The sequence below is a fragment of the Balearica regulorum genome, chromosome 7 (assembly GCF_011004875.1).
Source record: "Balearica regulorum gibbericeps isolate bBalReg1 chromosome 7, bBalReg1.pri, whole genome shotgun sequence".
Taxonomy (NCBI): Eukaryota; Metazoa; Chordata; class Aves; order Gruiformes; family Gruidae; genus Balearica; species Balearica regulorum.
This window is the reverse complement of record NC_046190.1, coordinates 35,494,659-35,518,525: the sequence shown is the minus strand read 5'-3', so window position 1 is coordinate 35,518,525 and position 23,867 is coordinate 35,494,659. Positions and strand designations below refer to the sequence as shown.

General features: G+C 37.2%; 2 protein-coding genes across 10 annotated transcripts in view; one reads left to right on the top strand and one right to left on the bottom strand.

The window, feature by feature from the left end:
- CTNNA3 (catenin alpha 3) overlaps positions 1 to 23,867 on the top strand; it is a 512,461-nt gene that overhangs the window by 140,202 nt on the left and 348,392 nt on the right. The window lies entirely within an intron of this gene.
- LRRTM3 (leucine rich repeat transmembrane neuronal 3) overlaps positions 5,783 to 23,867 on the bottom strand; it is an 89,243-nt gene continuing 71,158 nt past the window's right edge. For both annotated transcript variants that reach the window (XM_075758859.1, XM_075758858.1), the window contains one exon: positions 5,783 to 7,784. In XM_075758859.1, coding sequence (XP_075614974.1) covers positions 7,575 to 7,784 — 210 coding nt within the window. In that variant the 3' untranslated portion in view covers positions 5,783 to 7,574. The remainder of the gene's footprint in view (positions 7,785 to 23,867) is intronic.

The following is a 23,867-nucleotide window of genomic DNA, read 5'->3' as shown; positions in this document are numbered from 1 at the left end:
TTTTGTTTTTAGTAAGATACTTGCATATTACATGAAGGAATCTTAGAATATAATTTAGCAGTATAAATGATCTGAAATCAGTTCTTAATTTCAGTGGGTTTCTTAATTACTTTGATAAAGAAAGAGTGGAACTTCAAAAATCCTGAAGCAAAATGCATGCAGGTAGGGAAGAAAAGAATGAACAAGTGCCAAAACTTGTGAACATGGTAGAAGAGACTGTCAGCCATTTACATTTGAGATGTCATTTTAAATTTAAACCATGAAATTTATCCTGCAGTGCAGAACAGAGGCAGGTCTTTATGCCTCTTTGGGATCCAGGTATCTTCAGTGAGATCCTTTGTAGATTCAAGGAGTCATTCAAAGAAATAAAGAAATGGAAGAAAGCTTTGGGGGAAGAAGTACCATAGAAATGGCTATATTTAAGCCAGACACTAGACAGAATTATGAATCGTGTCTTACAAATCTTATGAATTATAACATCTTAAAAATGAAAATAGAAATGTAATCAATAATGCTTATTCCCAGTCAGGTTCACTAACTCGATTCCTATTTAAGCATATACTTTTAAAAAGAATTTTTTTTTCAAAAAGCACCGCTCATCTTCACAAGCAGTGCATCTGTCTTTCTGAAAGCTCAAATTTTGGAAAATATCTTACTTCTCTTAAAACATCATGAGACTTTCAGTCAGTAGTAACCTGTATGGCATTTTCCAGGTGGCCATGGCAGATGTGGGTGTAGACTTCCAACACCTGCAAGTAGCAATTAGGTTAGGCATAAGGAAAGTTAATCTAATAGCAAGGATAGTTAAGTGTGGTTGCAGATTGATGTAGATACTGTGTTCCGCAGAGACTGAAGGTTTTTGAAGAAGTTAAAGTTTTTAAAATTTTGCTTTGAGATGGGAAGGATATCATGTTCACCCCTTCCAGTTCCACTTTTAAAGTTTGTGTTGTAATCACTTGAAAGTGAATTAGGACAGTTTATACTGACATCTGTTAATCATATGTATTCAAGGCTTTAGGGTGCAAAGAGGTAAAAAACCAAACAAAAAAACCCAACCAACCAAAAAAAACCCCAGCCAACCCCACCATCACCTTCTGTAGTGGTAGAATGAAAAAAAGGTCGATTTTTATTAGCATGTTATAGCGTTAGCATATTTATGACTTTATAATTGCAAGATCTAGTGATGAAGTAAAAGACACTGGAGTCAGACAAGCTTTAGTGTGGGCTTGGTGTAAGCAGCAAATCTGTTCAGCATTTAACACTGAGGTTTTTCCCTCCAGTAACTCAACCTGAGTAGTGGTGTGTGGTTTTCTTTTTTATTTCTGCCATTCTCAATTGTGACAGTTAGAACTTGGAGAGAGAGGCAAGTTGCAGAAGGGTAAGAGGAAGAAATATGAACTGTCTAGATAATGCTAAAGCAGAAGACAAGAAAAAAAACATCCTCGTGAATCTTATTTGCAAATTCAGATACACCATTGGTCGCTGTATTTTTTCCTTTCCTGAAATTGAGAATAAGTCTTTTGGATTGTCAAGTCTAGACTAATTGTGTGAGTTTACCGGTTCTTTAAAGTTACCAACAGCAAGACATAAAAGGGAGGTGCATCATCGTTACTAGAAAAATGAATCAGTTTCATTATTTCTTTTGAAAGAAGAAATGACAACAAAATGTATTCAATATGAATAGTTCAGTTAATGGCTTTCCATGCCTCATTTATGACACACGCTCTTGTATAAAACTACTGAAATTATTGAAGTGTACAGTGCTGGAGGGACACATCGTTTTCTTTTAATGAGTATTCTCATCACTAGTTGATGAGTTTTTGTTCTCTAAGAAGCACAGAATTAGTATATAGAAAGTCTAAATTATTTGACTTTGAAATATGTTTCATTGGTGCAATCACTTTATGATTAGATTGTAGATAGAACTACTTGCTGAATTGCATCCACCTTAGAAGTCTATTTCTAACAGAATACAAAGTTGAAGGTACTCTCTGTGAAATCTGGAAAAAACATATTCTTATATAACTGAATGTTTTTAATTCTTTTAGTGTTTATTACAATAACATCCATCCTGTTTATGTCAGTTGACCTAAAGCAATTATTAAGGCAATCACCAAATACTAATGTTAATCCAAAGAAATTCCATACTAATGCAACATTAATTAATGCTCATTTGTATATTACTATCGTTACGTTTATGATGTCTATAGTGGTGACACTTTGAAGTGTCCACTATTACGAACATATTAGAGCTTTAATGTAACAGGAGTGGATGTAATGAATTCCATGTTGAAGGCTCATTTGCTCTTACACAGCAGGTGCTCCTTTGTAGTTAACCATCTAAAGAGACAGCTTTAAAAACAAGTTATTTACATGCAAAATTGATGTTGATAAAGTAGAATATAAGCTCTATACCATGTGGGATTTTCACAGTTGTACACACTGCACTTCAGCCTACATAAAAATTCTTGGCAAGGTTCTAGTGGCAAAATGTTAATTCCTTAGGTGTTCATTAAAATAACATTAATCATGAACTCTGATGTTCATGTTGATTTATTCTGAAACTTTATAATTAAAAATAATCAGATTCTATAATTAGAGCAGGAAAATGGAATTTGGCCTTGTTACTTCATAATAGAACTATTAATTCACTTAAATGTTAGACCTTTTTTGAGGAATTTAATGAGCATCTGCTTTTAAATATGGATCATACAGTCAAACTTGTATATAGTAAGAGGTTCCTGTGTGTCTTTCTGTGTTGAAAAGTGAGAAAAGTGAGTACTTTGTGAGAAACAGGTTTATTTTTTGTTTACCATTGTGATGGACTTGAGAAAGCTGAAAAAATATTCTGCTTTCTGGTGAGCTGAATCTTGATTTTAAGACACCCTCCACCCCCAAGGGAAATCTGATAATCGAATCTACAGGGTTTCAGATAATGTCTATACTTCAGATGACTGGATGGATGTTACTCAAGCTACCTGGATGTTGACAGTCTGTCATTATTAATTATGTGATAATCATATTTCTGGGTCAAAAATGGAAGTGAAAAGTGGTGGTGTTATTGCCCTACTCTATAAGAGTAGTAATAATGAGGCAGCTTTTCTTTGTCAATGTACATTTCCCTTCTGCAGGACTTGTGAATGTTACAAATTTATATGGCTTCAAAGAAGCCATGTATGTATTCAGAGAGGGGCTATTAAGACACTACATTTGGTTGAGGAGGTCCCCAACCTACAGACTGTTGGGGACTGTAGGAGCATTCTGGGGAAATACTGCTGTGTGCTTGCTCCATTCTTTAGTTCTTCTTTGGGTTTCATCTTTCAGCTGCTCTTCGAGACAGGTTATCAAGCCTAGATGTACCTTTGATCTGACCAAGTAAAACAATTATATTCATTTACAGATATTTGTGCCTTTACTGGTAAGATTTGCCTTCAGGAAGCCCAGGCCCCTGAGACCCATGCAGAAGTCTGGAGCAAAATGATCTTTCCCTCCAGAGAGGAGAAACAGGAGTTGAACTGTTCTTTCTCACCTGTTGGACAGACTATTTCTGCTAGACCAGTTGGGAGCTAAATACAGCTGCTTGTATGTGACACTATACATGGTTATGTGATTTGTTTACATTAAATATCATTGAGTACCTACATTGGTAATAAAGCAATTTCCAGAATTTATTACAGTTCTGTTGCTACTGGAATTCTGGCTTTATTTTTCTAGTCAGTGGTGTTTGTTTGGGGTTTGGGGTTTTTTCGGGGGTTTTATTTGTTTGGGTTTTTACCATTCATGTTATAGTTTTTGCACAATTGCTGTTCTCTTGTCCAATCCTCAGATTTGACGTAACAATAAGAGATTAAAAAGCCTTGAGAGAGAAGGGGAGAAATCAAGTGGCTTTTAGTAAAGAAGCAAGCTAGTACATAACTTCTGAGGCTGGTACGTTTTCTGTCTGTGCATCGCCAAAAGTAGTCTGATATTTCTGATGTATCTCTGTAAATTGTGTATATTTTTTTTTTTTGTTAGTGGTAGCTTTCAGACCCCTTGTGAATAGTTTTACAATGCCTTATACTGCAAATTTTGATCACTTTTTAATTGAAACAGTCATTTGCTTTCTTGTATAGATGTTATTTTGGTGTTTGTTATTTTTTATATACTGTCTTGAGACATATGCAGTAATTTGTCAGATTAATCATTAATCTTCCTATATACTTTCTTTTTTTTTAGATAGTATCTCCATTCAGATACTTGTGCTCAATTTCCTAGTGGGTGTCTCAGCCCTGTAAATTGCTGTAGAAGCATGATCCACTGATGGATGGTATGAACTGTTGCTTGTAGCTAGATTTATTTTTTAAATTGTCTGGGATTTTTTATTGATAGAGGTTGTATTCTATCAGCTTGTATTTTGCAAGCATAATGAATTTGCCCATTTTTTTCTTGATAAAATGCTCTACCAGCGTATGGTAGTGTCGCTTAACTGTGAGACTGAGATTGGTGCTGTTGGCTACCTCTATTTCTGGCTTAGGGATCTTATTGCAAAGGGAAATGATATATGAAAGTGATCCTCTATAAATAAATATTTGAACTCAGAGGCTCAGCCTACTTTCTTCATGCTAACTTGTAGCTTAGAAGACTGGGGCTTTATTAGCTGATACTTTTTTGTTTTGTCCACATAACTAGAGCATTTACTATTTCTCTGCACTCCGAGTCAGTATATGGCTGGCAATAATCTGTTGGAAAGCAGGCCTACACACACTAGCATAGGACCTTAGGAATGAGTCCTTGTTTGGGTTACCTTAACCTAGATTTTTTTCATGGTATGGATTTTTTATGGAAGGTACCTACCTGCCCTCTAGTTTTCTTGAAGACATCCATGTTGTTGAGAAAAGCAGATTTCATGTTGATGTAGTCCATTAAAAAAATGGCATCCAATTATATGTATGGAAACATATTTTTTAACACTCTGGATTTGGGGCGGGTATGTATTCCACTGCTGCTTTGGGCCCTGGGATGTTGTATCTGTCTTTCAGAGCACTGGAGTGGCCCAGTGGGGTTACAGCGAGCCTGGCACTAGTGCCCAGGAATCTGCTTGTGGTAGTGTACCTGGGAGGTGCAGGATCGCCGCTACTACTGTGAGCGTCCTGTTCTGCCATTTGTCTATTCATACGTTGGTCTGAAACTACCGGTCTTTCAAGAGAGGTTCAAGACAAAGCAGTCATTAATGTATGCTTCATTAATGAGAAGAAAGAAAAGGAGAAACGTTGTGTGTATGTGAATATATACCTAGTTGTGCTTGTTTAACCAGATAAGTCAAAAAGATTTTGTGTCACTTAGGATATGAAAATATTTTATCATGTTCCTTAGCCTAAGTTCATTAGAGTGTCTAGCATTGAAAATATTCATATCGTACAGTTCTCCATAAGTCAGAAGTACATGGAGTCTTTGAACATTTGTGTGTTTTGAGTAACTGTATCAGTGCCAGGACCACGTTCATGCACCATAAATATTTGAGGGCAGTGGGTCAAGGTAAAGAGTAGGAAGGACAGAGTAAGGATAACTGAAATAATCTTTTGGGAAGATGGTATCTGATCCTATAACAGCCCAGGCCTTCTGTTATAACCAGAATGCCTAAACGTTAAACCTTAAAAACAACTTTAAAATGAAGCAGTTAACTTCTTCCTGCAGTACAAAAGTCACTCGACTCCAGAATGACACCTGCATTTTTGATTTCATTTTATAATTACCAAATTGTATTTTCAAAGTGTGCATAGTAAAATTCCAGCACTGTAGAAGATGACCAGAAATTCAAGAACCCATGTAGTAAAGAAATAAGAAACTGAAGAGTGGAGGTTTAAGATGAGTCTTAAAAAGACAAGTGATGTTTTGAATAGCAAATAATTTATGCAAAACATGTTACAAAATCTAAGATGCTAAATAAATAACCAATACAATGTATTCTGTTTTGACACTTTGTTCCACTTAAAAGATAGTGAATGCAGATTCATTTGTTAACAATATTTTGAAGCTATTTTTCATTATATTTGCTTTATATTTTGTACAAACAGTTGAACTGTAATTTTAAACTTCAGTCTTCTGCTTTGAAGCTACACGAAAATATGGTGGGATAAACATTCAGAAAAATAGATTTGTGGTTATATAATTTCTCTTTATTATAAAAAGTTGCTTCAACATATGAAACTTTTTTTTTCTCCTATATTTTGGAAGGCTCGTGTTCCCTTTTATATTTCACCGAGTTGGCATGATATAATGTGTTTCTAATTTCTGTAATCTTTTATGATTACAACATGAGGGTAGTATCATAAAAGTTATTCTCATACAGTATTGAGAAGTCTTGAAGATTTAAAACCAAAGAATGGGATATAAGAATGCTTCAATCCAGATATTAAATGGTAGACAAATAAGCAATGTAGTAATTGTTAAAGACTTAACATTACTTTTTTTTATTTAAAGATTTTGGTGTTTTTTTTTCTTAGCTTGATGTATCATAATGTTAAAGGACTATTAACCTTTACCATTTGGTCCGAATGACTCTATTTTTCAGCAAAGTAGAGGTTTCTTACTTTTGAGTAATATTTTACATTCTAGGAGTAGTATAACTCTAAGGGCTTCTTTCTGTTGTCACTTCTGTCAGCAGCTGTCTTTGACAGAAGTAGGTTTTGGGCCCATTTGTCTTTATGTAGAAATACGAGTGCCTGATTTGGCAGACTGTACTTTCACAGCAGATTTTGTAAAGACAGCTGCCTATAGAAATCTCCTGTCCATATTGTCTTGCAGAACAGTGAAACTTTACAAAACATCATCAGCGCTGGCTAACAGTTGGTACATAAACTCTGTTGGTAAAATATGTCTGGTTATCATTACATTTTTCTGATTTAGAAATCAGTCTGTATTTCAAGGCAACAGGTAAGTTGGAAATTGTTAATTTTTTAAAATTTATTTTCATTTATAAGAAAACTTGGCTGGGTATTTCAAGAATTTTTTGGAAGTCTGAATAGTTAAACCCTCCTTTTGGTTAATGCCTTACTTCTGGAACCAGTAGATAAAATTCTACACGTTAAACACGGTAAAAACGGTGCATATTCTGCAAAGGACAGAATTTTAGATTAAAGTTTTCTGGGCACAAAAGCAGTAACAAAATGATCCCTACAAAACAGAGTAACTTAATAACACAAGAAATAACTTTTGTTAATTTGAAATTTTAGAAACTGAAACTTGTAAAGATGTAATTAAATTATGGTACTGTACATACCAGCTGTTCTTGGTAATTGAAACTTTACAATATGAAAAATACATTACATCTGTACAGTTTATACAGGTAGGTAGGATGAGTTTTGAAAAAGACTCACTTTAAGGGTCATACTCTGAAGTCAAAAAAATACTGCACAGCTTAACTAATTACAAATTGTAGACTTGAAACAATTAATCGTTGTGATTCTTTTTTAATTTGCACAGGGATCCTAGAATCCATAATACTATGTCTTCTCGCTTCTGTCCATAATGTTACATAGGATTTGGTTGCAGCCTCTGCTACAGGAAAAAAACAGACAACAAAAAACCCCCAAGAGTTAAGCCAGCTGCTGACTGTGTTCCTTGATGCGTGCTGTGGTTGTTATTGTGCTCAGATCCAGATCAGTTTCTAGGTGTGTTTCCACTGTTTCTTCCTGGTTGTTCGAGTCATAGGGCTTGTGAGCAAGCAGTTCATGATGTACTCCACAGTAACTTATTGTGGGCTGATCATAGGCAAGAAATGTTGACACATTCATAGACAATGGTATCTAGGAGAAAAACAAAGATGAAAACCAGCCAGTTACTAAAAGACATAATGACATTGTACTTGCCTGAATTTGGTGTTGAAGAAACAGACTAAGAACATTGGCTAAAGCCAAATATAATGCTGCATGTAAAATATCTCTTCCTTTTGTCTGTCCTCCTACTCCCTCCACCCCACCCAAACTCTGGTCTTTACTTGGGTGTTTTAAGCCTAACCAGTACCACTTTTTATCTTGTGGCCCAGGGCTAGGTATGTGCTTGAATGTGTTTGTGAGGATTAAGATGTGATTGAAGTAAAATTATCTTTAGAATGTAATTAGCCTCTGCTAAAATCAGTCAGGGCGGAGGAAGAGGAGTGACTTAGTTGGGGATATATGGAACATTTCAAATGAAATTTCACATTTAATAAGAGTGGTTAGTGGATCTCGCTTGAATACACCAGTGAGTGCAATACCTTTGGTCTGCTGGGAAATACTCACACCTTTCCTATTATTTATAGCATAAACATCGATTTGAATCTAGCAGCTTTCAGTAACTGTAGGACCATGGTGGGTGATGGCTTCATGCACTGTTATGCTATGGTAGCTGTGAAAGCTTCACTCTTGCAGGTTTAATTCAAATACTTTAGGCTGAAAAGTTATTAAAATTTTTTTGCTGTTTTCTTGGGGATTTTAAACACACTTCAGCATAGAATTATTTACAACACACTGTAGAATCAGAGAATTAATACATATTTTGAATTGTAGGTATATGTACTATTAGATTTATTTTTATATATATGAAGAGAATTGAGGGATGAAAAATGACTATATTATAATGGCTGTGTGAGTCATGCATTAAAGTATTTAAAAATCAGGTTTCCAGTCCATTGTAAAACTGAAGAGAACAACTTTTATTTGTGGCTTTTATTGTTCTCTTGCTGTTATTTTGAAGACTGATAGAAATGTAATAAAACTAAATATGAAGACAAGCAATACTTAAAAGCATTTTAATTTGAAATATGAAATAATACAAACCAAAGCTGTTTCTCATTACCACAACTGGTTGATGCATTTGGATGTCCCACCTGTACCTCTACATGCTCATGACAGCGTGTTGGAAGCTCCATTATAAACACTGCTCATATGCTATGCAAAACACGGTGATGGACTGAAAAATATAAGGAAATGGATGGCTTTTCCACTTATGTGTGAGAGATTGATAGCTCATGAAGAGCTAAATAACATTTGACTTAGAAGATGGACATATGTAGCATATTATGTGCTTGTACTGTCTCAGTCAGAAGAATATCAGTTAAACCGGTGACAAAACTGTATCTTCATAGGATAGAATTGGAAAACCAGTGGAATGTATCTTTTTCTGTCCTGACTCTTGTATTTGAAAGATTTAAGGATAAAGACAGCATAGTGTATCATAGGTGTCTGGTGATCTGTATCTTTTCACTCACAAAAATTCATGAGCTCTCTGCAATTCATGTAGCCACCTTGAGTGGTTTTTGTCCTTCCTACCCCCCCCCCCCCCCGCAATGATGAAACACTAGATGAACACCTCAAGCTTTCTTAAAATAATGAAAATACTTTACCTGAGGAAGAACTCTTGCGTTTTAAATAAATGCAATTAGAAGAAATACTCCACATTTTTCCCCCTTCATAAAAACTAACAGTATCTTTTCTTAAACTATTGAACATTTATTGAACAGCTCAAAATGCATTTCCTAGCCTAATTTCATGAATGTGGCACAATATGGGATGGTGTCACTGTGGGCGTGGATTACTTTTGGAGGCTACAATGCAATGAATGTGTACTGTCTCCTACAGCTTTGCTGTCGTGATAGAGGAAAGGCTACAGCGCTACGCTTTGTCCTCATCATTACTGTGATCACATCCAGAACCCTGGTCCCTAAGCGATCTTCTCAAGTAGCAATTTCAGTACAACCAACACAATTCTTATGCCCTACTGTTAACAGGACTGATCCTCTCTCTCCCAGGTTGATTGTGCCTTCAGTTCCTGTGGTACTGTAGGGTAAAAACAACTCTGGTCTTCCTTGTACCTAACTAATGACAGCTGTAAATTCTGGAGATGGGATGTAAGCAAAGCCACTTCCATCTCTGCTCATATTCTGTTAACCAGATGTATGTGCCTGAGAGATGTACCGAATTTTTTACTGAATTGACCACCTTAGTAAACAGTGAGGCTAGAGGGAGTGAGATATCCCAAAGAGTGTGCAAAAGTAAAAGTGACATAAAGGTTCTGGCTGTACAGGGAATCATGTAGATGTGCTGGTACTTATCTCTGCCCACACAGGTAATTTAGTCATATTTGCATTACTCTTTTTTTACAGGAGCAAAAGGTGGTGAATGGCCTTGCATCACTAATTCCTGTCCACACTTCCATGGAAACCAAACAAACTGTTATACAATCTGGCTTCAAATGTGCTGTTGCCTGCATTTTGGTTGGAATAGTCAATGAAGAGATGTTTAGTGCTGTGTCTATCGAAATAGAAGATATAGGTTGACACGCTTCATAAAAATTAAAATCTGTCTCTGTGTGTTTGCGATAAGAGCTGAGGCTTGCATACATTTTTGAAAATATTTTTTTTGTATGTATGTTGGATTGGAAAAAGTATGTGTGTTAAGATCTTAATGCCTGGTCATATTCTCAGTAGCCTTTTTTCATGTAATTTTTATGTCATGTATCTAAATTGTTGACATTTGATCATACTCTGTTTTCAGTAACATCAGAATAGAAAGAAAGCAGAAGAGAGGAAAGGAACACATTGGCTGGTACAGACCTGTAGTCAGAAACAAGCTGATTATGATTATGGGCTTGTTCTGATTTTCTGATGCTGACATGAGGCCTTACATAATTGGAAGTTGGTCAGCAGTATAAGGTGGGCTAAGCAAACTATATGTGCAATTGCCATGAAATGTAGGCAATTGCATACATGCATTCTTTCATGCATACACGTACAGGCCTGAGTTGGAAGCCACCCAGGAGGAGATCTAAGGCCTAGCTGAGATTAGAGAAACAGATCAACTTTTGGATTAATGACATTTTCCTTAGTCTGGTGAAGTTTCCATTCTGAACAAAATTAGCTTTTGTGGTTCTCCATTGCTGTTTTCTGAAGTGATGTATGAAATTGTGTTGGCAATTATACCTTTTTCTAGGCAAATACGAATCAGGGATGATGGCACTCTTCAGAAGAATCTGCACTGTTTCTCTTGTAACCAGGTCATTCCTGTGGAATGCAAAATCTGCACCTTTTAGAAAATTCAGGCCTGTTACAAAATCTCCCAGATAGTTCCTTCTGACCTACTCTTTTTCTCTTGCTGCATCTCTTTTTTTTGCCCTTCCTTAAGTGTGTCCCCTTCTGTCTCTATTTCCTAGAATGGTTAGGATCTGACCCCCTGCTGTGTTTCTTTTTAGTGTAAGTATTTGGGGAAGAAGAGTTCTTGGTCACTCTAGTCCCTACCACAGCTCATTTGTAACCATCAGGTGAAGCTGCTGCCAGCTGCTGCTTTATTTCTGTCTGGGTGTGCTGGATCACTTTGGGCTTCTCAGGCTAAAGTCCTGGAACAGAGATGTCAACCCTCATGGCATGGTAATTAAACAAGGAACATCCTGGTTTGTATTTCCTCCTTTGCATTTTTCCTTCCTGTTTTTCTTCTGATAGTGGTACGTGTCTCAGTAAAAGTTCTATCTCAATAAACCTCCTGTTCTTTGAACTTTATTTGATATTCAAATAAGTAATACCACAGCATTTGTAAGGATAGCTCTCATCTCTTGGACAGCAATTCTGGAGTAAAAAAAGCACTGCATTAATTACTAGTGATGTGTAAACTTCCTATTGTTTGGAGTTCAGGTTCAGATGAGCACCTAAAAAGCCTCAGTTTATCTCAGATTTACAGTTCAGAAGCCTTAAAATTGCAATTACTATTCAAGGAAGCATCTGTCCTGCAAGCTGAATTTCATTGCATACTATTAAATTTCTGTACGGTGTGCGTGGGGAGGAAAGTTCCAGCAACCCTATATCTTTTCAGTGAGGAAGTCTAAAACTCCAGACTTGTTTTACATAGAAAATGTAGCTGAAAGGTTGCATTTACAAAACTATATAGCAAACCAGAATTAAAAAAAAAAAAACAATTCTGTTCCGTCCTGACAAGAATTTAATGCAGTGTTTGGGATGTTTATGTTTTTGCATTTCTGTTTTGATCCTCACTGGCAGTTGAAAAGTTACCATAGATTAAAAAGAAAGTTGTTGGGGTTTTTTGGTTTTTTTTTTTGTTTGTTTGTTTGTTTGTTTGTTTTTTTTTAAAAAAAAGGAGACAGAGAATTTGGTTCTGGCTTCTCTCTAGCAATTACAGAGATCTGCAGGAAATAGGCTATTTTATCCAGACTGCAGAATATATTCACTACTAAACAGATGTGAACTGGTTGGGGAGGGGAATGCTTCTAGCTACAGATAAATATCTTGGCAGTCAGCAAAGCTGAGAAAGGTTCTAGCAAAGGCATACAGCATTTATTAAGCTTCTGGTGTTGTGGCTGTGTTCTTATCTGATTGCTTGACCTTGGCTTTGCTTTCATAAGAAACAGAATTGCATTTTTTTTCTGAATTTATTGTATTTAGAATTAGAACCAGTATTTTCAGCCTAAGGATTTTGGCATTTTGTTAAATTTAATGGACATGGGGTGTTCAGACTTCCTGGGGAGATTTCAAGACTCAGCCACAGAATCCTGGAAATGAAAGCTTGGAAACTAAAGGCATAAGGGCATAGTCACAGAGCTGAAGTGGCTTAAGAATGTAGGCATGGTAAAATATGATAGGGCAAAGGAATATTATCTATGGAGATAGTAGAGATAAGCAGCTGAAAAACAGAAGATCATGCACAGGAAGGATGAAAATAAGTAAACCAGGTTGTACCCTGAAATAGTAGAATGAAGTGAGCTGAAGGATGGAAGCAATAGAAGTGATGGAGTTGTAATATATCATTCTGAAAATGTACAGAATATAGGAATGTCATTACAACATAGGCATGGGAATACAATATATCAGCATATGGTCATCATATGAGAATTAAATCTATTTCAGTGGAATTTTGCGATTGGCTTGGTAAAAAAAGAGGAACAAGCCCTTGTAGTATATACCAGGAAACCATAAAGGTTTTATTGGCATTAATCAAAATTAAATGCTTTATTGAATTAAATGCTTTATTTGAATTACCAGTGAAGGCAGTTTCTGTCTTCATTTGGGAACCCCCTAAATTCCTGTTTTATCTCCTGTTTCCTATACCTGTGAACCTCACTATTGAATGGTATTCTCAGCAAAACATTACTGAACCCATTTTATTCATACTTATACAATATTTCTGGGATATCTTTGATTCTTTTTATAAATACCTCAGTTTCCCATAAGCTTTCTTATTCGCAAATTACTTGTGGAATAGTGCTTTGTTTTTGCCACCTCTGTTTTCTCAGCCCTCTCTCAACTTCCCAACTTGCCAACTCCAAACTTCATTGTGCCGTTCTCTTTAGTACAGACACATTTACCTGTTTTCCTCTGTCCCTCTCTGTCCTATTTTCCCGTCTTTCTCATCTGCATGTTTCTTATCTTGTTGTGTTGGGTTTGCACGGCAAGGTTTTGGTAGCGGGGGGGTGCTACAGGGGTGGCTTCTGTGAGAAGCTGCTAGAAGCTTCCCCTGTGTCTGATAGAGCCAATGCCAGCCGGCTCCAAGATGGACCCGCCGCTGGCCAAGGCCAAGCCAATCAGCGCCTCTGTCATAACATATTTAAGAAGGAAAAAAACACTTAGAGCTTTTGCAGCTGGAGAGAGGAGTGAGAAGATGTCAGAAACTCTGCAGACACCAAGGTCAGTGCAGAAGGAGGGGGAGGAGGTGCTCCAGGTCCCAGAGCAGAGATCCCCCTGCAGCCCGTGGTGAAGACCACGGTGAAGCAGGCTGTCCCCCTGCAGCCCATGGAGGAAGGATGAGGGGGTGTAGAGATTCCACCTGCAGCCCATGGAGGACCCCATGCCGGAGCAGGTGGAGGCACCTGAAGGAGGCTGTGGCCCTGTGGGAAGCCCATGCTGGAGCAAGCTCCTGGCAGGACCTGTGGCCCCGTGGAGAGAGGAGCCCACGCCAGAGCAGGTTTGCTGACAGGACTTGTGACCCCGTGGGGGACCCACGCTGGAGCAGTTTGCTCCTGAAGGTCTGCACCCCGTGGAGGAGACTCACGTTGGAGCAGTTTGTGAAGGACTGTCTCCCGTGAGAGGGACTCCATGCTGGAGCAGGGGAACGATGAGAGGAGTCCTCCCCATGAGGAGGAAGAAGCGGCAGAAACACTGCGTGATGAACTGACTGTAACCCCCATTCCCCGTCCCCCTGTGCTGCTGGAGGGGGGCGGAGGTTGAAGCTGGGAGTGAAGTTGAGGCCGGGAAGATGGGAGGGGTGGGGGGAGGTGTTTTAAGAGTTGATTTTATTTCTCATTCCTCTACTCTGTTTTGCCTAGTAATAAATTAGATGAATTCCCTCTCTAAGTTCAGTCTGTTTTGTTCGTGATGATAATTAGTGAGTGATCTCTCCCTGTCCTTATCTCGACCCATAAGCTTTCCGTTGTACTTTTTCTCCCCTGTTTAGTGAATGAGGGGAGTGATAGAGCGGCTCTGGTGGGCACCTGGCCCCCAGCCAGGGTCAACCCACCACACTTGTCCCCTGCTTTCCCCTTCCATTTCTCTAAGTCTTTGCTTCACCTAATGCCTGGTGATTTCTTCTACATCTGCCTTTTGCTCTCCAGTGACTCCATCCCTCTGTCAACCCACTTGTTCTGTCCTCTGGCCTACCCTAAGCTCATTCCACTGAAGTGCAGCTTATCCTGCCCTTTCTGAGAGCTGTCTGTTGTAGCCAGAACTACGTTGTGTAAATGGAGGCTATAGGCACAGTTTCTCAGTTTTTCCTGTCTGTCTCTTTTCCATGCAGTCCTCTGTAGGTGCCTGTTGTTTTCATATGTGACATTGCAGGATGTTGTAATGCCTATCCCAGATTGTACCACAGACCTTTCAGAACGTTTTACCCTCTTTTCTATCTCCTGTTTTTCTCTCAAGAGGAACTGAATTTCCCCAAATCCTTTTCCATTGCTCTCTAACACTGTTATTTCCCTAAGAGGACTAGATTAACTTGGTTAGTTCTTTTTCTTCTGTTGCTGTAAGATGCAGAGAACATGCTATGTAAGAGTGTAATCCAAAAAGTCTTGTTCCAGAGCTGCTGGATTATAGCAGTTCTGTGAAATTTTGGACTCATTTTTAGAAACTACTTCTTGTGCTGAATGGAGAAAACCAGTTGAATATACACCCCAGGCACAGTGTTGTAGCCTTACAGATAAATCTGCTCCTTCGTGGTTCCTCTTTTCTTCCAATAACCTAGGTAGGTCTTGGAATATTTGAAGTTCCAGGGTTCTGGTTTATTGATAAAGTTGCACAAGAATTACCTAAACACTCATTCAGACTTCCTAACTGGCTTCTCCTTGAAGCTAAGTCCCTGACCCTTATTTTGTCTCTCAAGTAGCATGTCCAATGGCTTTCTGTGAAAGCCCTAGAGCTGTCTGGGAGGTATGGTTATGAAAAGAAAGTACCTATCTGATTATGATCTCGTCCCGTTTCTTTCATTGTCTGCTTCTTCAAGCATGTGTTTACTTAAAAGTGCTGTGCCGTGAAACAAGGGAGATAATTAAACTCGAGTTTCTGTTAAAGGAAGAGATAAACCTGTTATAGTTAATTTATTGGGTAATCCATAGCCATGGATTTACAGTTCAGATCCTCCTAGCTCCTCTAGCAAAATGTAACTCAGCCATGGGGCTAAGGTTACTGGAAGTTACTTTTTGTTGGTGGTGGTATTTGCAATATGCTGTTAGGAGGCCTTACTGTAAGCCAATGAATATCTCGGAATAAATTGTGGTACCTTTAAAGTGCTGAAAATGGACGGCTGCAAAAATTGCTAGTGACTTTTAAAGTTCTTAGTTTTCCTTTAATCTTCTAAATTCTTAGGTGGTTGTTCTTTAAAACTTGTCTGCATATTTCAACCTTTCAAAATCTAAATTCTAAAGGCCTGGGAAAGGGCAATATGTTGTTAGATCAGCTGGTGGGAACTTTGGCATGAAATGTCACAAGGCATTGGTATTAACTCACCCAGCTTTACTGGTGAATGGCAGGGAGGAGTTGTGCAAGTGAAGGAATGCAAAGGGAAGGATGTTTTCAAGTTTTTTCTGCTTCTCTCAAAACTAATTTCTATTCAATTCAGGCTGTAATTAAAGACCTACCAAAAGTGTAACCAGTTTTGATTGAATAGCAAAATTTTTCTTCATGCAAATGTTAAGTTAATGCCCTCTTGGTGAGGGAGAATTGTGGTTTCTATGCAAAGGGCACATCTGTCCAGATGTTGTGTATAATTTCAACATGAAAATTGCTGTTGCTCAAAACCATTTGTTTTTCTTCTGCTGTGATTTTCCTACTCTGCAGTAAATCTGGGCAATAAAGTACATTAGTGATAGGTTTCATGTGCTCTGCTTGGGTTCGGTAATTTTTCTATTCCAAAATATTTGTCTCTGTTTACCTAAATTGGGGTCCAACGTTGTAAGGAATAATGCAACCGAAACTAAACATGTATTACTATGCATCTGTTTTGTACCCAGTCTTCGCTGTCATGTTAGACTAATGTGTGTCATAACTGTACATTCTTATCAGAGAAAGACAAGAGTGAGGAAGCAAAGGACAGATGAGAGGTCTGCATCACATCTGTATTTTAAGCTTTTTAAACCATCTGTTCAGTCACACTGAACGTGAGGACCAGTTGTCTCCATGGCAATATAAGAAACATATTATTTCAAAGCTCCTATTGAAGTTGCTGCTGCTTCTAGACTTCACTTGTTCTAGTAACTGAATGCCCCTGTGTTTATATTGATACCAAAAAAGAAAAAGCTTTAGTAAGTGCATGATTAGAATTACAGTCCATCGGTAATAGTATTCTTATCCATTCAATGTTTAACATGAATTTTAAGTAATTTATGATGCAGCATATTCACTGGGAGAAGAGGGTGGTGTTAGAAAGTAAAAATCACCTTTAAAAACAAACGTTGGTACTTTTGAGCCTTTATGTTGAATGTTGGACATGTAAACAGTAAGCTGTTTTTTTTCTGAGGGATGGAAGAGAGTACAGAGAGCAATCAGCCACTGTTGGGTTCCATGAGAAAACCATGCAATTTTTTTGTTTAGTTATGTCAATGTAGATTTGGTATCTTAATTTTAAAGTAGGAGGAATTGGCAAAATTTTTGCAGCAAGTTGAATATACTAGTTTTGACAATGGCCTTTACCAGTTTTTGAAATGCCAAAGTGAACGGCTGCTAACTGCTACAGAGTATGATCCTTTTTATTTTTAAGTAGTAGAAGATAAGGAAAAGGAGAGAGCAGGACTAAAAATGTTTTATTTTTCATTCTGGTTCAGTTAACTGGGGTTCAGACTAAGAAATAGTGAGCTGTGATTTCCTCGTTGGTGGGCATTTTGTCTTGCACGTTGTTCATTTTCTCAAAGTTTGAACAGGATGACATTTGCTTAACATCTTTTCTTACTGCAAAGAATGTGACATTTGTGGGATGAGAACAACTTGTGACTTGATTAGCTTTAATTGCTCGCTTGGATTTGAAAGCACTATGTATTACATTTTATTTTAGTTAGACATTCATATAAGCTATTGATGTTAAAAATGAACAAATTATAGATACTATTCCACCTGACAAGGTAAATATCTGCCCTGCCTTTTTGAGTTTTTTTATTTTCGAGTTTTATTTATTTGTGTGTGTGGGTTGTTCAGGTTTTCATCTTTTTTGGTTAGTTTTGTGGGAGTTTTTATGTGGGGTGTTTTTTGGTTTTGGAGTTGTTGGGGTTTTTTTTTATTTTAACAGCCTGCAGGTTTGGATTTTTTTTTTTTTTTTTAAAATAACAGTCCTTCAAGTTCTAATGTCATACATTGAATTAGGGAAGTAGGTATGAAAGTGTGTGATTGTGAATAGAAATTTATCCTTTTGGTTGATGCATTGTTTGAAATATGCTTCATAATATTTAATAATGAAGTAAATATTGCCCTAAAGTATTTCTAAAAATGTTATCACAATTAGATCGGTATCTCTTGAACACTAACCTTTTTAGGTTTCTCATTTGTTTTTCATTTGTGTACAAAACTTGGTGTTTATTGATAGGCTCTGAAGGCATAATTGCTGAAGTATCACTTAAAAAAGACAGCTCTGAACTTTTTGGGACTAAAAAGTAAATCAACACAGATAAAGCTTTTACTTTAGATGTTGGATAAATGATAGATTCAGTTCAAAGTATTAGATAGCAAGTATTTGTTACACATAGAAGAAGCTACCTGGTTTTGTCTTAGTAAAGTTTGTGGCAGTTTGCCATCATACTGTATCTTAGTTATAATTCATTATTTAGCAAGCAATAGATAATCTTAAAATATGAAGAATTTGTATGAATGGAAAGAACATGAAAAAAGACACCTTTGAAAAGTAAATAATGTATTTGTAGTGATGTCTCAAAGAGAATGTTTGTAAGCTACACATAAGTTGGTAGATGTGTATATATTATACGCATACACTTGTAAGTCTTGTGGACAAGCCCTAAAAGAGGTCAGTGCGGCTCCTTCCTTTCTCCCCTGAAGGTTGTAGAATACTAAAAAGGAAACTAGACTTTATTGGTATATGTAAGAGGAAAGGGAGCTGAATAAAAAGAACCAATGAGATTATTTTGATTTGTGTTATAGATTTGTTTCATATTTAGAGGACGTCTGTCTCCCTTAAAAAACAATGCCATTGTATCATAAAGTTGATGAAACAACGTATTAAAGTTTAGAAAAACTTGTCCAAGCCAGGCTTAGTTAGATTGCCTTGTTTAGTTAAATACCCTAGGGCCTGGTCATGCGGGATGTCTTGCAGAAAGTGAAGGGCGGACTTTCAGGTTAGGATTGCTCTGTGGAGAGTAAGGTCTGTGCGTCCTCTTAGAGACTAAGGTCCTCTTAATGAGCAAAAATCATTGAAGAGTGGCTATATCAAATATCTAATCAGTTACAGCACAGACTGCAGCTATTTTTACAGATTTTCATTAAGCGTGATTGTTTTGGTTGCTAGTTGAACTTTTTGGCCCATCATAGGGCTGTAAGTAGGTTTTTTTGAGGACTCTCTTCCTCAGAGGTTAGATTCTCATCTGTTGGATAGGCTTGTGTAGAATATGATTAATATGATCTTATTTTCTTTATGTTTCTCTAATTACTTTAATGTAACAAGCAATTTTAATATCCCCTAAGTGCTATAACAGGCAATCTCATTACTTTTTATCAGGCTTGTTTACAGAGAGATAAAACAGCAGCAAAATAATTAACACTGAATAAACCAGAAGTTGAAGTATTACCTATTCTGAGTATTCAGAACTGCAAGACACTCTGAAGAAGTCATGAGCCTACTTTAAGCTATTACAGCTCTCTCAGCTGACTTTGAGCAATACTGATGCATTCAATAGTCAGTGATATGGTATCAGGAATATTCCTGTGTAATGAAATTTCAAGTCCCGAGAGCCCTAGGAATTGTGTAAGAGAGGTTAAAAAACCCCCAATAACCTTTCCCCCCCAGCCTCACCTTACCCTTCTCTGATACCTCTTTGTACTGCTACATTATTTTGTGAGGCAATGCTGATGAGTACTTGAGGTTGGCCAAAGCATACCTAGATGGATATATTTGGCATGTGTAGATTCTTTTAAAAGAAGGCATATCATGAAAATGTCTCTTTGGATGTAGGAAGCTACTTATAAAGAATGAGAACATTAAGTATGTGGTTTTGATTTCATTCTCAAGTGTCTTGCAATATAAATTTCTCCTTTTAAAGAACCTGTTTCCATGGAGTAGTGTCTTATTGTTCACAGTGTTCTCAAACAAATTAATAAATAAAATTTAAAAAATCTAACTTACATTCATAGCTTTCATCAGCTTAGGATATGAGTAATATTATTTCAGTGACTAATCCAGACATACCTGTCAGAGATGGAAAACCTATATTGAGACTGATTTAATCCATTTGCTGATTTTTATGGTCCCAAAGTCCCTAGAAGTACCTGACTGAAATCCAAATGTGCTCCACATAGAATCATTTAAGTTGGAAAAGACCTTTAAGATCAAGTCCAACCATAAACCTAACACTGCCAAGTCCACCACTAAACCATGTCCCTAAGCGCCACTTCTACACATCTTTTAAATACCTCCAGGGATGGCAACTCCACCACTTCCCTGGGCAGCCTGTTCCAATGCTTGACAACCCTTTCACTGAAGAAATTTTTCCTAATATCTAATCTAAACCTCCCCTGGCACAACTTGAGGCCATTTCCTCTTGTCCTTTGTAAGTAATCGCTTGTTACTTGGGAGAAGAGACCAACACCCACCTGGCTACAACCTCCTTTCAGGTAGTTGTAGAGAGCGATCAAGTCTCCTTTCAGCCTTCTTTTCTTCAGACTAAACAACCCTAGGTCCCTCAGCTGCTCCTCATCAGACTTGTTCTCTAGACCCTTCACCACTTTGTTGTCCTTCTTTGGACACGCTCCAGCACCTCAGTATCCTTCTTGTAGCGAGGGGCCCAAAACTGAACCCGGCACTCAAGGTGTGGCCTCACCAGTGCCGAGTACAGGGGGATGATCACATCCCTAGTCGTGCTGACCACGCAAGCTGGGATGCTGTTGGCCTTCTTGGCCACCTGGGCATGCTGCCGGCTCATGCTGAGTTTTGCATGTAGATCTTTAAATTAGTGGGAAGACATAGATTCCCTTGGGATTCAAAAATTTGTTGAAACAAATGGTTTGTTTATTTTAGGAAATGCTTTATTTTTTAAATCTATTTTGCACTATATAATGCATATGTTCTCTGCGCAGAATTCCAGGTATTCTTCTCCCATCCTTCCTTTCTTGTTCCCTCACCCCAGAAATACATGTTTTCTTATATGCGTGATAAAAGGCTAATTTTTGTTGCTGTTGTTGCTCTGAAGTACACTTTGTTTTGCTGAAGCAGCAAGAGCTGGGAGCTCCTGCTTGGCTAGAGGCAGTTTATTGCTACCTGTGGTAATTTGCAGCTGCGTGGCACAGTGAATGTTATGCTGAATCTCAGGCAATGCCAGTTTTGGCACAGGCTCCCTCCGCAAATGAAGTTCTCTTTCTTTGTTAAGTGGTAGGAAAATTGACATGTTCACCCGGAGAGAAGGGACTTCATAAAGGGTATTGGGAGAAACAACCCAAAACACAGAAGAAATTAAACTAAAAGTCAAATTTCTAACTGGAAACTTATAAAATTAATAGATTAATACATATAAAAGAAAAAAAAAGGCAAATTTAAATTCAATGTTCAAATAAAATACTGCTTTAACAGGCTCAGTTCTTGGAATTTACCATGCAATGAGCACTTTTTGTTTATTTCTACAAAAAAGTGTAATTTCATAAAACTCGACTGAATGAAGTATTTCCGATTACATTAGTGAATAATCTCTGTGTAATTATTTAAGTAAATTAAAGAAAGATGTTTGTTAAAAATTGAATGATATTATAACAGAAGGCTAATACCAGATGCAGTTTGAAAAGTACAAGCAGAGGTTAATGTAATTTATATATCTCATGGATGGGGAGTATGGGATGTATGGTTCTTTCAGTTCACAGGGAAGGATCTTAGTAAGTTCACTGTGTTTACCTGACAGGTATAAAATTGTTATTTTCTGATGTGACAGTAGTAATGATATAGCATTTCTTTTCCTTAACCAAGACATGACCTTACATGTGTTGTTTAATATTTGTGCTAATTAAATAATTTTCTTTTTTTTAAACTCCTTTCTCTCTGTGTGTTTGTGGCCTTCATGTTATATTTTATCACTCTATAATTCTAGAGAGAAAAAGCTGTCTTACATTCCCAAGAAGTATATGCTAGATTATTTGTTTTGACAGGAAGTATTAATATTTGCACTTTTTAAAATATCTATGTCATGTGTATCAATGGCACTGCTCTTAAGATATTTGCGTGGCACTCAGGTATGCTGGATCTTGTATCTGTCCATAATTCTTCAATGTAGGACTATGAATTTTGCAAGGCAGGAAAGCATTATTTGGCCAATTTAATATTATTTTTTTAAAATCCAGGCCAAACAGTCAAAACATAAAGTGGCAGTTTATTGATAACCAGGCTGTTCATCATCCTTTTCACTCTTAAATGCTGCACTAGTTAGTTACTGTGTCAGATTTTCAGGAAAATTATAGTAAGCAAGGGAGCATAGACAACACACTGAGACAGAATTAGAGGTGTGCAGGCAAGGGACCAAAGCTGGATAGAGTAGTTTAAAAAAAAAAAAAAAAAAAAAGTCCTAAAAGTTGTTGTAGACCTTTTTGGTTCATTAGAGATGACCTTAATTGCTGGTTTGTGTGGCTCATAGAATTGGGACTGGAATTTGGAGTTTGAGATATCCAGGTGACTCATCTGCTTAGCCCAGTGCGGTAGTTACCAAAAGCCATTAGGAGGCTGCTCTGTTCTCTCTGTACTGCTGACTCCTTTATCGCCCTCATGGTACAGGAATTTGAATACGACTAATACAAAAAGAGCCTCTCTCAGTCTGTATGTGGGTTGTTATTCCCCTTCATGACTTTTTTTTTTGACAAGCAGACCTTAAAACCCCACCTCCTGTTGATAGCAGTGGTATCCCTTTCAGATTCGTAAGGTAAAGTACATTTCCCCTTTAAAGAAATCCTCACATAGTGAGGGAAATGAAAACTGTTTAGGATATTCATTTAGAGCCAGCCAGTTAAGCCCAGTCATTTGGATCTTTTCTAGTACCCACTCATGCAAATATATTTACTTTCTTATATTAACTGTGGAAAGAGACATCCACGTGTCATTTACTGCATAGCTATTTTGGTTAGCATGTTTCTTTAGGTCAAAATGGAGTCATGTTGGTGTGATAAAAGAAGCAGCTTGTACTATTTTTGTTATTGTGGGTAGGCAGAGGACGACTGTCTTCAGAACATGCGACCTGAGATGTTAAACAGTATTTTAAAAAGCCCACATATATAGCAGCAGCCCAGTAAGACTTTAAAGGAACGAACAAAATGGGTGATGAGCAGCACTGCCAGCACTTCTAACAGGTCTGGCCTGGAGAAAAAGAATGGCACCTGAATGTTTTTTGAAACAAGTGAAAATATTCTGGATAATGTACTAAATATATTGCATTAATGTAATTGTATGTAGAAAGTTTCACAGAATTTACAAGAGATGATGTGTTTCTGTTCAAATAGCTTATTTGCTGTTGGAACATGTGAGAAAACTGTGGAAAAGATACCAAACTTAGAGGGCTCAAGAGGCAGGCATAGTAAACCAGCCCAGCTGTGTGAAAGGAAAAATTAAATACAGAGATACTAGATGTTCATGAGTCTGCTTGGCCTAGTGTGAGTATTTACTGCCTACAGGAGGCAGTGATAGCAGGGGCAAGCGGGAAAAGACTGTGCTGGTAATAAAGGATATTACCCACTGTATTTAAGAAATACAAAGATGATGTGTGAGCCATCCATGTTATTGGGGGGTGTATGCATGTTGGAGATAATGAAATAGTGCTGGTTTTCAAAATGTTGAGAAAAGTACATTCTGAAGCCTGCTTACTCTACCTGCACTAGCTCTAGGCAGCTCCTGATGATAGAATATGAACTTCCACTTAGGTGGAAATTAAAAAAAAACTGAGATATTTTGGATACACAGTGAATTAGAGTGAAAAATAATTTAGGACTTTTGAAGTTTTTCACAACACTGAAGCATTTTCATTTTGAATTAGAATATTTTCCAACTATTTTTGTTGCACACTGTATTAATAATTAAAGTTGCAACAACACAAATTATCAAAATAGATTTTTGAAAAGTCAATTAGCATTTAAAAATGGCAACAGTGTATTAAAATCATAATGGGAACATTTTTGTCTAATCCAAATATCTGGAATTTCTAGTGAAATATTGTGGATAGATTTTCTTGTTTTGTTTTTT